Genomic DNA, 13,756 nt, shown 5'->3' with positions numbered 1-13,756 from the left:
TCGTTCAATTCGTCTCGGTGCGATCGGTCGGCGCGCGCGACAACGCCAAGTTTTCACTCTTTTCTTTTCACTTCCGCATGAATGACTTGTTGTGACTTCTTCTGCTCGGAGGGAGGAGCGACGTGCTGACGTCAGGAAGCGTGCGTGCATGTGTGTGTGTGTGTGTGTGTGTGTAGGAATGTGCGGAAAGTTGTGCTAGTTGGGAGGGGAAGCCCGCGGCAGATCCATCGAAGAAAACTCTCTGAAAGCGGCTTAAAGTGACTCAAAGTGACCGGAAGTGGCGCGGCGGGCTGCGGGTGAGTGTTTCCCTGGCCGCGGTGAGTGTTTCCCCGCGGGGCTGCGGCGGAGCGCCGCCACTGTGACTCTCGGAGAAAAGTAGTAAAATGGAGTCGCTGTCCGGGGCTGATCAGGACCAAGGCTAACTCTCCCAGCAGCCACACCGGAAGTACTGGCAGCCACCGGGAGGAAAACTTTACTAGCGTTAGCTCGCGCTAGCGCTAGTAAAGTTAGCTGGAAACTTTTCCTCCACTTTCTCCTCCAACAACAAACTATTGAACTCAAAGTTCCTCCGGAGGGTCGAAGCTCAGATTGAAGCTCAGCCTGGAGGAGGTGCAAGGAGGGGGAGGAGGAGGTCGAGCTGGAAGAGCAGCAGAAGGAGGCCGGAGGAGGCGCCTCCTCGGCCCCGGGGACGCGGCGCTGCTCCCGGCCACCGGGGATCCGCTGTGACCGGGACGGGCGGCCGGGGCGGGCGGGGCGCTGTCCAAAATGGCCACTCACCCAGCCAGGCGCGCGTGCGTGCGTGTGTATGTGTATATGTGTGTGCGTGCAAGTTTTTTTTTTTTGCTGGATTTTTGATCAGCATCTGACGTCACGCTCCCCCCAACACCTCCATGTGACCCCGCCCTCGTGGAGGTGTTGACGGTGAAATGAAAAAAAACAAAACGTCTCACATCACGTGACTACAGTTGACGCGTCTGTGCATTGATTGATCGATGGATTAATGATTGAATAATTCCTTGTTTGGTCAATTGGTTGAATGCTTAAGTGTTGATTGATTGATTGATTAATCCATTGGTAGATTGATGGGCCGATTGATCGATTTATGAATTGATCAATTGATCAATCAGTTGGTTTATTAATTAATTGATTGCTAGGTGAGTCAATTGATGGACCGATTGGTTTATCAATAATTTGATATTGTTTAATTGATTGATTGGTTGGTAGAGTGGTCTATCGTATTATAAATGATTGATTGATTGATCGCTGGACCTATTTATCAGTGGATTGATGGACTGATCGATTGATCCCTCCCCCCTCCCCCACAGCAGCTGAGGTCCTGATGGCGGCTCCAGCCATGTTCTCCAGCCTAGCAGTGGGCGTGTCCCTGGAGGAGGGGGCGGGACCCGGAGCCCCTGGCCCTGCCCCCGGCCCCGCCCCCCAGCTGGTGCTGCTGGCCAGCGTGGCGGCGGCGGCCGAAGGCGGCGGCGGTGACAAGGAGATGATGGAGCTGAAGACTGTAGGAGGAAACTACTGGGAGAGCGAGGAGGACAGCGCCATCAGGTGGGCACTCACTGTCACTGAGGGAGAGAGAGATTCACTGTCACTGAGAGAGAGAGAGAGAGAGAGAGAGAGAGAGAGAGAGAGAGAGAGAGAGCGACACTGTCACTGAGAGAGAGAGAGAGATTCACTGTCACTGAGGGAGAGAGAGAGACACTGTCACTGAGAGAGAGAGAGAGAGAGAGAGAGAGAGAGATTCACTGTCACTGAGAGAGAGAGAGAGAGAGAGAGAGAGAGAGCGACACTGTCACTGAGAGAGAGAGAGAGACACTGTCACTGAGAGAGAGAGAGTCACTGTCACTGAGAGAGAGAGAGAGAGAGAGAGAGATTCACTGTCACTGAGAGAGAGAGAGAGAGAGAGAGAGAGAGAGAGAGATTCACTGTCACTGAGAGAGAGAGACAGAAGAGGTTCAACTTGATGAATCCATGTTTGATTGTTTGTTCAATTTGTGTGTCGGTACCTGGAGACCTTGACCTTTGACCTTTGCATGACCACGGACAGGTACGGCTCTGACCAGGAGAACCAGCAGGACTTTTGTATCCCACATTACCCACAATCTCCGGAGCCCACTGCCGACCAGCGGCCCCCCGGAGAGGCCCAGGACCTGACCAGGTCCCAGACCAGCAGCCAAACCAGCAGTCAGACCAGCAGTCAGACCAGCAGTCAGACCAGCAGCCAGCCCAGCAGTCAGACCAGCAGTCAGACGAGCAGCCAGCCCAGCAGCCAGGCCTCGGAGCAGCAGCAGAAGAAGAGGACCAAGCCGCTCCAGTGCAGGGCCTGCAGCTTCAAGGCCTCTGACGGCTCCCAGCTGCTGGAGCACCTCCGCTCCCACAGCGTCAGCAAGATGCTGCTGGTCCACCGGGTGGAGGCCCGCAGCAGGACCAGGACCAGGGCGGCGGAGCCAGCCACGCCCACTGCCCAGGAGGAGGGCGATGGGGAGGGGGGCGAGGGGGCAGGGCCGGCCGCAGAGGTCAAAGGTCTGATCCGCTGCGAGCGCTGCGGCTACAACACCAACCGCTACGACCACTACATCGCCCACCTGAAGCACCACAGCAAGGAGGGCCAGGACCACCGGTAGGACCGCCACCAGAATGCTAATGCTAACTAGCTGCGTGTATGTGTCTGAGGAGGCACCCAGTCTCTTGTTAGCCTTGTTAACTAATGTTAGCTGGACCAGGTCCTGTTGATGGTCCTGGACAAGCAGTAGGACCAGGACTATGACCAGGACCAGCACAAGGGCCACTAGTCCAGGTCCAAGACTATCAAAAGGACCTGGACTAGGGCCTGAACCAGGTCCTGGTCCTAGACCTGGTCGAGGACCATCAACAGGTCCAGGTTTCTGGCCCCCCAGGCCCCTCTGACACTGTGTGTCTCTGGCTGTGCAGGGTGTTCAGCTGCACTCTGTGTCCCTACACCACGGTCAGCCAGTACCACTGGAGGAAGCACCTGAGGAACCACTTCCCCAGCAAGCTGCACACCTGCAGCCACTGCAGCTACTTTTCTGACCGCAAGAGCAACTACGTCCAGCACATCCGCACTCACACTGGTACGCACACACTCACACTGGTACAGACTGGTACACACACACACTGATACACACTGGTACACACACACTCACACTGGTACGCACACACTCACACTGGTACACACACTCACGCTGGTACAGACTGGTACACACACACACTGGTACACACTCACACTAGTATACACACTGGTACACGCACACACACACACACAGGTACACACTAGTATACACACTGGTACACACCCTCCCTCCGTCCCTCCCTCAGTCAGTGTGTGTGTGTTGTGTTGCAGGTGTGCGTCCCTTCCAGTGTGTGTACTGCGACTACTCCAGCTCCCAGAAGACCCACCTGACCCGACACATGAGGACACACTCTGGTCAGTGCACACACACACACACACACACACAGGTTAGCATTAGTAGCGGTGGAAGTCGTCTCAATGTTGTTTTTAAAGCTTTACTCTGAAGTTTGTGTCTAACGTGCTAACTGCTAACATGGTGTCATGTGTCTTGCTCTCACTGAAGCGCCCCCTTCTGGACTGACACGGTAAAGTGGTGCCACCCGATTGAGTACTGACGAGGCTAACCAATCATAGTCATCAATCTGTCAATCACAATTGATAGATTGATTACTACTGATTGATTAGCGGTTAGGTTAGCGTGGAGGCTAACTGCGCTGTGTTGTTGTGCCTTGTTGTGTGAACGTTGCCGTGCACCCGCTGTGTGACCCTAGGTGACCCCTCCCTTGCTGCATGAAGCCCCTCCCAGGCCCTCCAGGCACCACCCACCCTATCATTTTTTATTCTATTTTTCATTTAGAAGAAGAAGGTTGACTGACTTGCTGCACCTGTGACCTTTGACCCCTCCCCACCTCTTCCTCCTCCTCCTCCTCCTTCTCCTCCTCCAGGTGAGCGCCCCTTCAAGTGTGAGAGTTGCAGCTATCTGGCGGCCAATCAGCACGAGGTGACCCGCCACGCCCGCCAGGTGCACGATGGTCCGAAGCCGCTGCGTTGCCCGCACTGCGACTACAAGACGGCCGATCGCTCCAACTACAAGAAGCACGTGGAGCTGCACCTGCGGCCGCGCCAGTTCCTCTGCCCGCTCTGCTCCTACGCCGCCTCCAAGAAGTGCAACCTGCAGTACCACCTCAAGTCCCGGCACCGCGGCTGCACCGTAGACCACCTGGACCTCTCCAAGGTCAAGCTCAGGGTCAAGAGGCCCGACGGGAGGAGGTCGGGGGAGGAGCAGGAGCAGGAGGAGGAGCAGGAGGAGGAGGAGCAGGAGGAGTCCACACCCATCAACCTGTCCGTCAGGAAGAGCGCCAGATCCACCAGCACCGCCTCTGACAAGGTCCAGAAGAACGTTGGCCAGGTCCCGGAGAAGGTCCAGAAGGTCTGGACCAGGGGGAAGAAGACGCAGGACAAGAAGGACAGTGAGCAGGACCGGGACACCCAGACGGAGAGTCCAGAGGGCCAGAGGAGCAAGAGAAGGGCCAAGAAGGTCCTGACCCAGAGGAAGACCGTCTCACAAGAACCGGACTGCAGTCCAGACCTTCAGAGATCAGCGGACCTGGACCAGAACCACAGTCCAGACCTTCAGAAAGCAGGACGGCAGGGAGACCTGAGGGCCGAGGAGCACCAGGAACCGCAAAAGAACAGCAGCGGCGGCGGTGAGAAAGACCTCAGGAGGGTTGTCAAGCCCAGGAGGTCCGGATCCAAAAGGTCTGAAGCAACCAAAGGAGACCAGGAGGACGGTGTGCAGAGAGCCAAGCGTCCACAGATGGATCTTCAGGTCAAGGAGAAGCCTCCAAAGAGGAAAATCTCAGAGGCCCTGGACCTGTCCAGCAAGGCCTCCTCGGAGACCCGGTCCAAGAGTCGGAGACTGAAGGCCGCCACACCAGAAGACCCAGACCGGAGCAGTTCTGCAACCTGCAGGTCCAGAACCGGCAAGCAGAAGAAGACCAGCAAAAAGGTTCTGGACCTTCAACAGGCGCCCAAGTCTCCTGTCAGCGGTGGACCAGGGGGATCTTCTCCACCAGAGCCAGGAAGATCCGAGCCCAGAGGGACAAGCACACAGGTGGATCCGACCAGGCCAGCAGAACCAGAGGAGAACCTGGACCGTCCAGCAGGACCAGAGGAGAACCTGGACTGTCCAGCAGGAACCTGTGGTCCAGCAGGACCAGAGGAGACCAAAAACCTTCCAGCAGGACAGGAGGAGACCCCGGACTGTCCAGCAGGACCAGTTGGTCCGGCAGAACCAGAGGAGACCCAGGAGGACCCGGCCCAGGTGGATGATGAGGGCATCCACAGCAGTGCAGAGGCAGGAAGTGACATCAGCGACAGTTCCTCTGAGGGCAGCGACGACTCGGGCCTCAAGATGGCCAACGACCCTGAGACCCCAACCGGAGACCTGCTGGCCCCACCCACCCCAGACCTGCTGGCCCCGCCCACCCCAGACCTGCTGGCCCCGCCCCCCAGCCGGGGGGAGGGGGAGGGCCTGAAGAGCCTCCTTTGTATCTTCTGCGACCGCAGCTTTCCCCTGCAGTCGCAGTACCACCGCCACCTGCAGCGCCACCTGGTCAACGTCCTGGACCACCTGGGATCTGGGAAGTGAAGGCCACGCCTCCCTCCCCCAACTCTTCCCTGTCTGACCTTTGACCCCTCCTGCACTCACTTCCTGTTTGAACTTTGTTGCCTTTTTTCCCGACAATCTGCTGCTGCTGCTCCGCCTCCTCCTCCTCCCTCTTCTGTCATTGGCTGCACCTGATGATGTCATCACACCCCCCTCCTTCCCACCCCCTCTTGACTTTGTCACAGCTGATTGGAACATTTGGTTGCAATTTAAAAAAACAAAACAAAATGACGAGTAGGCGTATGCGTGATGTCGCTGTAACTTCCTGTTTAGTCTCGACTCACTTCCTGTTCCTGTCCAGGGCCGCCGTCTCGTCCTATCAGCTCCCTCCTTTCACACATATTAACTGAGCAACTGTCACTTTTCTTTTTTCTGTTTTTTTCAAATAAACTTTATTTCAGTCAACTGAGTTTGTTCTTTATTGCGACCTTCTCGGTGTGAAGCAGCAGCCGGAGAGGTCACGTGACCTCACCAACAAGTCATGTGACCTCTTAACTGAGAGGTAAGTTCACATGACCTCTCAGTTAAGAGGTCATGTGCGTTTATTGCTTCTTTTTCTGCTTCTTGTTCTTGTTCTTCTCCACCCGGAGCTGTGTGGCTCCGCCCACTGCCCCCGTGGCTCCGCCCCCCAACAGCGCCGCCGGCCTCACGGTCCTGTACTTGGGCGATCGAGCGATTCTCTCTCCCCGCAGCTGCACCAGGTGAGGCAGCAGTGGCGGAGTGCGGGTGCCGTACAGCGCCCCCTCTGGGCCGTGCAGCCGCAGCGCCACCCACTGGCCACTGGCCGCCGTCACCGCCACCCAGCCTATCGACGACAGCGTCAGGTCGGCCGCCGCCTCCAGGGGACCGCAACCCTCCAGTTGGACCTCCTGCGGCACCAGCGGAGGGAAGCTGCTCATCCTGTCTGAGCCTCCAGAGGGAACCTGAAGGCAGCACCACACACACACACGGTGAGCACCAATCAGGGCTGAGGACATGGGGTCATGTGACATGCGGCCCCACCCACTCACCCCCAGCAGGGCGTGGCCAGCGTGCTTCCTGTAGAGGGCGTCGGCCTTGTCCAGGGAGGTGACGTGGACTGGGAGGCGGGCCGAGACCAGGACTGAGAACCAGCAGGAAGTCCCGCCCTGAGAGAGAGAGGGAGCAGCCAATCAGAGCCTGGCTCAGCCTGACTGCAGCTTAGTCATTGGCTGGCCAGCCAGGGACGACGTCATCACCTCCAGGAAGTCGACCCGGGCCAGCCCGCCCACAAACAGACTCATGGAGGGCTTGAGGACGAAGGTCCGGGGCACCAGGGCCAGGTCCGGAACCACTGACATCACTTCCTGGGGACTCAGCAGCTGCAGGATCTGCAAGGGGAGGGGCCACAGGGCACGGCTGACGACTGATTGGTCCACACGCTAGCTGCTTTGTGCTACAATGAAGGTGTGAGGGGGGCGGAGCCTCACATCATGCTCTTTCATGATCCCTGGAGTGTCATACAGCCAGTGGGCGTCTTTCAGCTGATTGGCCGAGAACAACTCCTCCTCCCGTGACCTCCTGCTGACCCCTGGAAGTCACACACACACACACAGGAGAACTACAGGCCAACCGCTCACAGAGACACGTCATTGGTCTAGTATGGTCATGTGACCGTTACCTCTCCCTCCCGTCTTCTCATCTTCTTCTTCCTCTCCTCCAAAGGCCAGAAGGTCAGGGTCAAACTCCACCTCACCCGCTGACCTTCTGACCTGGAACGTTCTGCCCACCCGCCCTGTGAAGACAAGTGGAGATGAGAGAGGATGAAGGTGATGATGATGATGGTGGTGAAGGCAGTGATGATGATTAAGATGAAAGTGGTGAAGGTGATGATGACGAAGATGGAGGTGATGATGAAGTGATGAAGGTGGTGATGAAGATGGAGGTGGTCTCACTCACCCAGCAGGTAGCCATGCCTGCCGAGCAGCTGCAGCCTCCTCAGCTCCTCCTGCGACAGCTCCTCCTCCGTCTGCTTCGCCTCCTGGTCCAGGCGCTGGCGGCGCCGAAACAGCCGCTGGGCCGTCGGCTTGAGGAGGGGGAACTTGAGCAGGTCCAGGGTGGTCCCTGAAGGCAGCATGGGGCAGAGGACCGGCAGAGGACCAGCAGGGGGCAGCAGAGAGCAGCAGAGGACCAGCAGGGGGCAGCAGAGAGTGGCAGAGGACCAGCAGGGGGCAGCAGAGAGCGGCAGAGGACCAGCAGGGGGCAGCAGATTAGGGAAACTTCATTGCACTCTTTCACTCAACACTTTACAAAGATAAGACAAACGTAATTAAACAACCTCTAAAAAGCTACACACAGTGAAAAAAGTCATAAATAATATTATTTATATTATTCATGACTCAGCGAAAATAATGAAAACCTTGCATGTTTGAACACCAAATTCATTCAGACGTAAGATGAATACAAGTGACCTTTGACCTCTACAACTATCTACATGTATAGAAGTACTGATACAAATTAAATAGATATGCAAGTGTGTATACATTATTTTGGTTTACTGTATATATATATATATGTGAGAGCTATAGGTGTTGATGGCAGGGCCTAGCTCACCTGGCCAGGAGGACACGGTGGCCCTGCGGAGGGGGTCAGAGGTCGCGGCCTTGCAAAGGTCAGAGGCCAGCAGGGCGTTGAAGAGCGTGGACTTGCCGGCGTTGGCCTCGCCCACCAGGTAGACGTCCCCTCCTGTCCAGCGGGGGCGCTGCAGGGCCGAGATCAGCGCCTCTACTCCGTAGCCTGTTCTGGCGCTGACCAGGTGCACCGCCGCCCCCTGCTGGCCGCCCTGCTGCAGCCAGGCGGAGGTCAGCCGCGCCCGCAGCCGTCGCAGGTGGTCTGGCGAGTCGGGCGGCAGCAGGTCCACCTTAGTGCCCACCAGCAGCGCGGAGCTGCCGGCCGCCAGCAGGGGGTTCAAGGCTGCGGGCAGCTCCGGCTGCAGTAAGTCCACTACCACCAGCAGCACCGCCCCCTGCTGCAGCACCCCCTGCAGGAGCCGCGGCGCCACCGCCTGTTGGAAATGCTCGGCCGGCAGCTCCGCGCTGCCCCCTGCTGGTGCCCGGCGCTGGTGCACAAGCTGGTGGCAACGCTGGCACGTCCTTGAGCCACGGTCCATGAACACCTCGCTGGGCAGGAAGCCCGGCAGGCCGGCCTGGGCGCACTGCAGCCGGGCACCACAGCCTGGGCAGCAGGGGGCGCCAGAGAGCTGCAGCTGCAGCTGCTGCTGCTGCTGCTGCTGCTGCTGCTGCTCCTGCTCCACTCCTCCTCCACCTCCTCCTCCTCCTCTGCCTCTCTCTGTCTTCTTCTTCTGCTTCTTCTCCAGAGGGTGCAGGTGGTCAGGAGGAGGAGGAGAAGCCAAGGAGGAGAAGAGCTCCTCTGGGCGGAGCTCCTCCTGTGGATCTGGAGCAGGAAAGAGAAGAAGAAGAAGAAGAAGAAGAAGGTGGAGGAGGAGGAGGAGGAGGAGGAGGAGATGGCGTCATATTCAACTCAGTCCTTCCAATCAGAGCCGCTGCTGCTCCTTCAGTTTCCTCCTTCAACATCACGTGACCGCATCGCAACAGGTCCCTCCTAGCCCCGCCCCCCGGCTCCTCACCTATACAGTCCACAAACACGAACTGCTCCTCGTGGTTCCGGTCCACCGTGCAGCTGCGCTCCCACTTCTGATCCGCGCTGCACAGCCGCCGGCTGGCGCACCGAGCTCCGCCCATGGCGGACACGCGGCGCCGTAGAAGAAAACGAGCGTCCCCGCGCAGCGCCCGACCTACACTCACTCGGAACACCTGCAACATGTCAGACTGGACCTGGACCTGGACCTGGACCTTGACACTGAGAACACACGCACACACTGGGCAAGTCCCAAGCTTACTTCCGGGTTGGCAGTGACGTAGCGGAAGTGTCTCGTTGTTGTCTAAATAAGACCGCCGTTTTGTTTTTTGTTTTGTTTTTTGTAATTATTTTATATTGTCAAGACTTGAAAATGTCTGCACTCTATGTTTGTATATTGAAAGTTTAAATGAAGATTTGTTGACAAAAAAAAACAGTGTGTCATGTGTGTGAGCTGCGGAGTGAGACGTCTGTCCGTCCATTGAGGATCTATGATTGCAGCTGAAAGTCAGCGCTGTTTCCGGTAGCGACCAAAAGTTGACGCTGCTGTTGCTGCTGCTGCACCATGTTGAGGTTCTGCAGTTCCTCCCTCAGATCGGCTGCTGCACAGGTGAGTCTCTCCTCAATAACACCTGGACCAGGACCAGGACCAGGACCTGGACCTGGAACAAACCCAGAACCTTAACCTCAATCAGCCTGTCGGAATCGGTTGGTTCTGGTCCCTGTATCACAGACACAGACACAGACACACACACACACGCGTGTCTCATTTGGTCTTTGGACTCTTCTAGACTTTCAGGTTTAAGATTAACCAGCTTTTGAAGAGGCCTCAGGGGGCCTGCAGGATGTGGGGGCCACTGGTTTCCCCAGGGTCTCCAGCAACTCGAGGACTAAGTCCTCAGGGGTGTCAAACATACGGCCCGTGGGCCGGATCAGGCCCGCAAACTGTTATTTTCCGGCCTGTGAGAGGATTTTGCAAAATATAAAAACTGCAATTTTTCAATGAAAGGAAGTGCTATTCTAAATGTGTCCACTTGGTGTCGCAATATCGTTTCTGCTTCGCAAACAAACTCAATACTCTGGCTGAGCAAATTGGCACAAATACAGCCACTCACGCCTCCTATTGGCTGCCCTCATTGCCTCAGAACGTCTCTGTGGAAACAGACAAAGCTGATGCAGAGCAGTGTTGCCAACTCAGCGACTTTCTCCCCCAAAAAGTCTCTCAAAAAGTATCTCAAAAAGTCACGACTTTTCTTTGTCACAAGCGACGATTCTAGCGACTTTTCCTGGTGTCGTTACGTTGCGATCAAGTGCAAATTGTCAGTTATGCAAATTAGATGATGACGTCGTTTGGCGACTTCTGGGACAGCCAATAGCGACTTTCCTTACTGAGGAGTTGGCAACGCTGGTGCAGAGTGCAGTGCGCTCACAGAACACGAAGTAAAACAAAGAAAACAACAGGAAGTTGTTATTTTTACGTTGTAATTACCATACCATGATTCTACCGGTCCGGCCCGATGGGAAGAGATTTTCCTCTGTGTGGCCCCGTGAACCAAAATGAGTTTGACACCCCCGACTTACAGGGTCCACAGGACCTCCAGGGTCTCTGCTCCTGGTTGACTTGCTTTTGTGGAGAAGTGAAGAAGAACTCTGACCTTGATGGAGCCCTGATGTGACCTTGAAACATTCCAACGTCTGTCATCACAGATCCGGTCCAGCAGGTCTGGCGGCAGAAACCTGCTGGTAGTGGTTCAGTGTGACGACGGCAAACAAGAGAACTAGTCTGGACTGGTCCTGGTTCTAACCATGGCCCTGGTTCTAACTCAGCCCCTGGTCCTGGTCCTGGTTCTAACCCAGCCCATGGTCCTGGTTCTAACCCTGGCCCTGTTCCTGGTCCTGGTTCTAACCCTGGTCCTGGTTCTAACCCAGCCCCTGGTCCTGGTCCTGGTTCTAACCCTGGCCCTGGTCCTGTTCCTGGTCCTGGTTCTAACCCTGGGCCTGGTCCTGGTCCTGGTGACCCTCTCTCTGCTCCCTGCAGGCCCGTGTGCGCCTGTCAACGGCTGCCCAGCAGGAACACGGAACCTTCTATGAGTTCCGCACCTACAACATCCGTCCAGAGCAGAACGCCGCCTTCCTCAAACTGACCAATGAGAAGATCCACCTGCGAACCGCCCACTCGCAGCTGATTGGCTACTGGTCGGTGGAGTACGGCGGCCTCAACCAGGTCTTCCACATCTGGAAGTATGGTGAGAAGGTTCTTCAGCTGAGAAGGTCCTCCTCCATCTCAGTGTGAACACAGGAAGTGACCCCCTTCTTCTTACCCTGCCCCTTGCCCCTCCCCTCTCCTCAGACAGCTACGCCCAGAGGGCGGGTGTCCGGGCGGCCCTGGCCCAGGATCCGTCCTGGATCTCTGAGTACATCTCCAAGGCCCTGCCCATGCTGAGGTCCCAGGACAACCAGGTGGTCTACCTGGTCCCCTGGAGCCACCTGCAGGAGCCCCCCAAGGAGGGAGGTAAGCCCCGATCCAGCCAGGGCCAGGGCCAGGTCTTGAAGGTCAGGGTGTAGGAGTTCCAGGTCTTGAGGTCCAGGTGTGTTTCAGGTGTGTACGAACTCGCCACCTTCCTCATGCGTCCCGGTGGTCCGGCTGTCTGGGGGCGGGACTTCCAGGCCGCCGTCACGGCCCACGAAGCACCTGGGTACGGCCACCTGGTGGCCGCCTTCCACAGTGAGGTCGGCCCTCTGAACACAGGTAGCGCAGCCAGCTGATAGTCCCCCTGACACACACACACACACACACACACACACACACACACACACACGCACTCTCCTGACAATTCCTCTGTGTGCGTGTGCGTGTGTGTGTGTGTGTGTGTGTGTGTGTGTGTGTGTGTGTGTGTGTGTGTGTGTGTGTGTGTGTGTGTGTGTGTGCAGTGCACGCCCTCTGGTGGTTCCAGAGTGCTGATCAGAGGGCGGAGCTTCGTCACAAGTGTCACACTGACGGCCGTGTGGTCGCTGCAGGTGAGTTGCTGCCGCCGCCGTGCGTCCGTCGCACTCTGATGATGTCATCCACCTCACTTCCTGTTTCCTGCCCCCCCGCCCTCAGTGAGGAACAGCGCCACCCACCTGGTCTCCCAGGAGAACAGACTCATGTTCCCCTGCACCTTCTCGCCGCTCCGCTGACTTCCTGTCTGGCAGGAAGTCCCGCCCACTGCCGCTGCCCTCCGAAGCCTCACCTCCCTCCCGCTCTCCACCAGCCAATCACAGCTCAGCGGGCTTCCGTCCTTGTCCTGCTTCTTCAGACAGAGCCTTTTGTTTCCTGTCGTTTGATTGGACAAATTGAAAAGTGGTGGGTGGGGCTAAAGCGTCAAACATAAAAGGTTACAATGAATAAAAAAAAATAAATACAAATATCATTAAAGATGTTGTGTCGTCTGTGTAAGTTTGATGCAGATCCGGTTTCAAAGGTCCAGTGTGGAAAATGTGGCCTGATTTATGATTTTTATATTGTTAAAAACTTCACATACATCCCATAAATCCATTAATAATACATTAATAATGTAGTGTACAATGGAAGTACAATAGAAGTCATATGGTTTTTCAACCCAACAATTCTATATATATATATATGATCAATTGGAGGCATAGTGAACGGACCACCACTGTCACATACATATATATATGTATATATGTATACACATGTATACACATGTATACTGTATATACAGACATATATATATACACACATATACATACATATATTTCTATATATAACCTCAAGGGTCTGTTCGTGCACCACTTCTCTTTAACATTTCCATGCTTCCTCTTGGTGAGATCATTGGAAAGCATAGCCTCAGCTTCCACCTGTATGCAGATGATACACAGTTCTATCTGTCACTTAAAGCCGATGAAGCACATCAGGCAGCTCAATGAGAAACTTGCTTGAGTGACTTCTTCTTCTTCTTCTTCTCAGTCACTGCTTCCATCACGCTCTCCTCTCCACCTGTGCTACCTATTGTTTGCATGATACTGCCGCAGTATCAGTGTGTCTCCAGCAGGTGGTGAGTGCGGTCCTGGGAGTCTCGGTGCCATCGCTTCAACTTTGCCACCAGGCAGGCTCAGGACCAGGACCAGGACCTGACTCAATGGTGGATCATGGTCCATGATGGACTCTTGCCCTCCCAGTCACACCCCTACCGCTTAACATGTAAGCCTTTTTAAATGTTTAGAATGTTTTAATGTGTATGACACAAAAACATTGTTTATATAATCATAGCTTTGCTGTTAACCCTGCAACTCTCTCTCTCCCTCTCTTTCTCTCTCTCTCTCTGTCTCCCTCTCTCTCTTTCTCTCTCTCTCCCTCTCTTTCTCTCTCTCTCCCTCTTCACATTTCTTTGTATTTCCTTCTCACCCCTTCATGCTCACAGGCAGAT

At 55.7% G+C, this 13,756-nt stretch overlaps 4 protein-coding genes across 5 annotated transcripts in view; 3 read left to right on the top strand and 1 right to left on the bottom strand.

Moving 5' to 3' along the window:
* exosc3 (exosome component 3) overlaps positions 1–13,756 on the top strand; it is an 80,847-nt gene that overhangs the window by 17,016 nt on the left and 50,075 nt on the right. The gene's annotated exons all lie outside the window — the stretch shown is intronic.
* rest (RE1-silencing transcription factor) lies at positions 118–6,116 on the top strand. Of its 2 annotated transcripts, none has more exons than XM_076016541.1 (6): positions 118–296; positions 1,329–1,560; positions 2,060–2,632; positions 2,944–3,104; positions 3,374–3,457; positions 3,988–6,116. In XM_076016541.1, the coding sequence occupies exons 2-6, from the start codon at positions 1,340–1,342 to the stop codon at positions 5,691–5,693; spliced, it is 2,745 nt and encodes a 914-aa protein (XP_075872656.1). In that variant the 5' UTR covers positions 118–296; positions 1,329–1,339; the 3' UTR covers positions 5,694–6,116. The 2 variants fall into 2 exon arrangements, with proteins under 2 accessions (XP_075872656.1, XP_075872655.1); XM_076016540.1 differs by having other exon boundaries at positions 119–296; positions 1,326–1,560.
* noa1 (nitric oxide associated 1) lies at positions 6,073–9,662 on the bottom strand. Its single transcript, XM_076016552.1, has 8 exons — positions 9,316–9,662; positions 8,283–9,122; positions 7,629–7,793; positions 7,351–7,464; positions 7,160–7,260; positions 6,929–7,060; positions 6,722–6,838; positions 6,073–6,634 (listed from the first exon to the last, which is right to left on the bottom strand). The coding sequence occupies exons 1-8, from the start codon at positions 9,509–9,511 to the stop codon at positions 6,254–6,256; spliced, it is 2,046 nt and encodes a 681-aa protein (XP_075872667.1). The 5' UTR covers positions 9,512–9,662; the 3' UTR covers positions 6,073–6,253.
* nipsnap3a (nipsnap homolog 3A (C. elegans)) lies at positions 9,791–12,730 on the top strand. The gene is made up of 6 exons (XM_076016612.1): positions 9,791–9,928; positions 11,345–11,572; positions 11,677–11,838; positions 11,926–12,075; positions 12,258–12,344; positions 12,430–12,730. The coding sequence occupies exons 1-6, from the start codon at positions 9,892–9,894 to the stop codon at positions 12,504–12,506; spliced, it is 741 nt and encodes a 246-aa protein (XP_075872727.1). The 5' UTR covers positions 9,791–9,891; the 3' UTR covers positions 12,507–12,730.

This window comes from Nelusetta ayraudi, unplaced genomic scaffold (genome assembly GCF_046127955.1).
Source record: "Nelusetta ayraudi isolate G7.1 ecotype Tasmania unplaced genomic scaffold, CSIRO-AGI_Nayr_v1 ptg000230l, whole genome shotgun sequence".
NCBI lineage: Eukaryota > Metazoa > Chordata > Actinopteri > Tetraodontiformes > Monacanthidae > Nelusetta > Nelusetta ayraudi.
This window is presented reverse-complemented; position numbering and strand designations above follow the sequence as displayed.

Excerpts from the sequence above, each read along its gene's own strand:
- nipsnap3a (XM_076016612.1), top strand. The coding sequence starts at position 9,892 with ATGTTGAGGTTCTGCAGTTCCTCCCTCAGATCGGCTG. Across the intron at positions 11,573-11,676 it reads CTTCCACATCTGGAAGTATG|ACAGCTACGCCCAGAGGGCG; the intron begins GTGAGAAGGTTC and ends CCCTCTCCTCAG. Across the intron at positions 11,839-11,925 it reads GGAGCCCCCCAAGGAGGGAG|GTGTGTACGAACTCGCCACC; the intron begins GTAAGCCCCGAT and ends GGTGTGTTTCAG.
- rest (XM_076016541.1), top strand. The coding sequence starts at position 1,340 with ATGGCGGCTCCAGCCATGTTCTCCAGCCTAGCAGTGGGCGTGTCCCTG. Across the intron at positions 1,561-2,059 it reads GAGGAGGACAGCGCCATCAG|GTACGGCTCTGACCAGGAGA; the intron begins GTGGGCACTCAC and ends GACCACGGACAG. Across the intron at positions 3,458-3,987 it reads ACACATGAGGACACACTCTG|GTGAGCGCCCCTTCAAGTGT; the intron begins GTCAGTGCACAC and ends CTCCTCCTCCAG.
- noa1 (XM_076016552.1), bottom strand. The coding sequence starts at position 9,511 with ATGTTGCAGGTGTTCCGAGTGAGTGTAGGTCGGGCGCTGCGCGGGGAC. Across the intron at positions 7,261-7,350 it reads TGAGAAGACGGGAGGGAGAG|GGGTCAGCAGGAGGTCACGG; the intron begins GTAACGGTCACA and ends TGTGACTTCCAG. Across the intron at positions 6,839-6,928 it reads CCCGGGTCGACTTCCTGGAG|GGCGGGACTTCCTGCTGGTT; the intron begins GTGATGACGTCG and ends TCTCTCTCTCAG.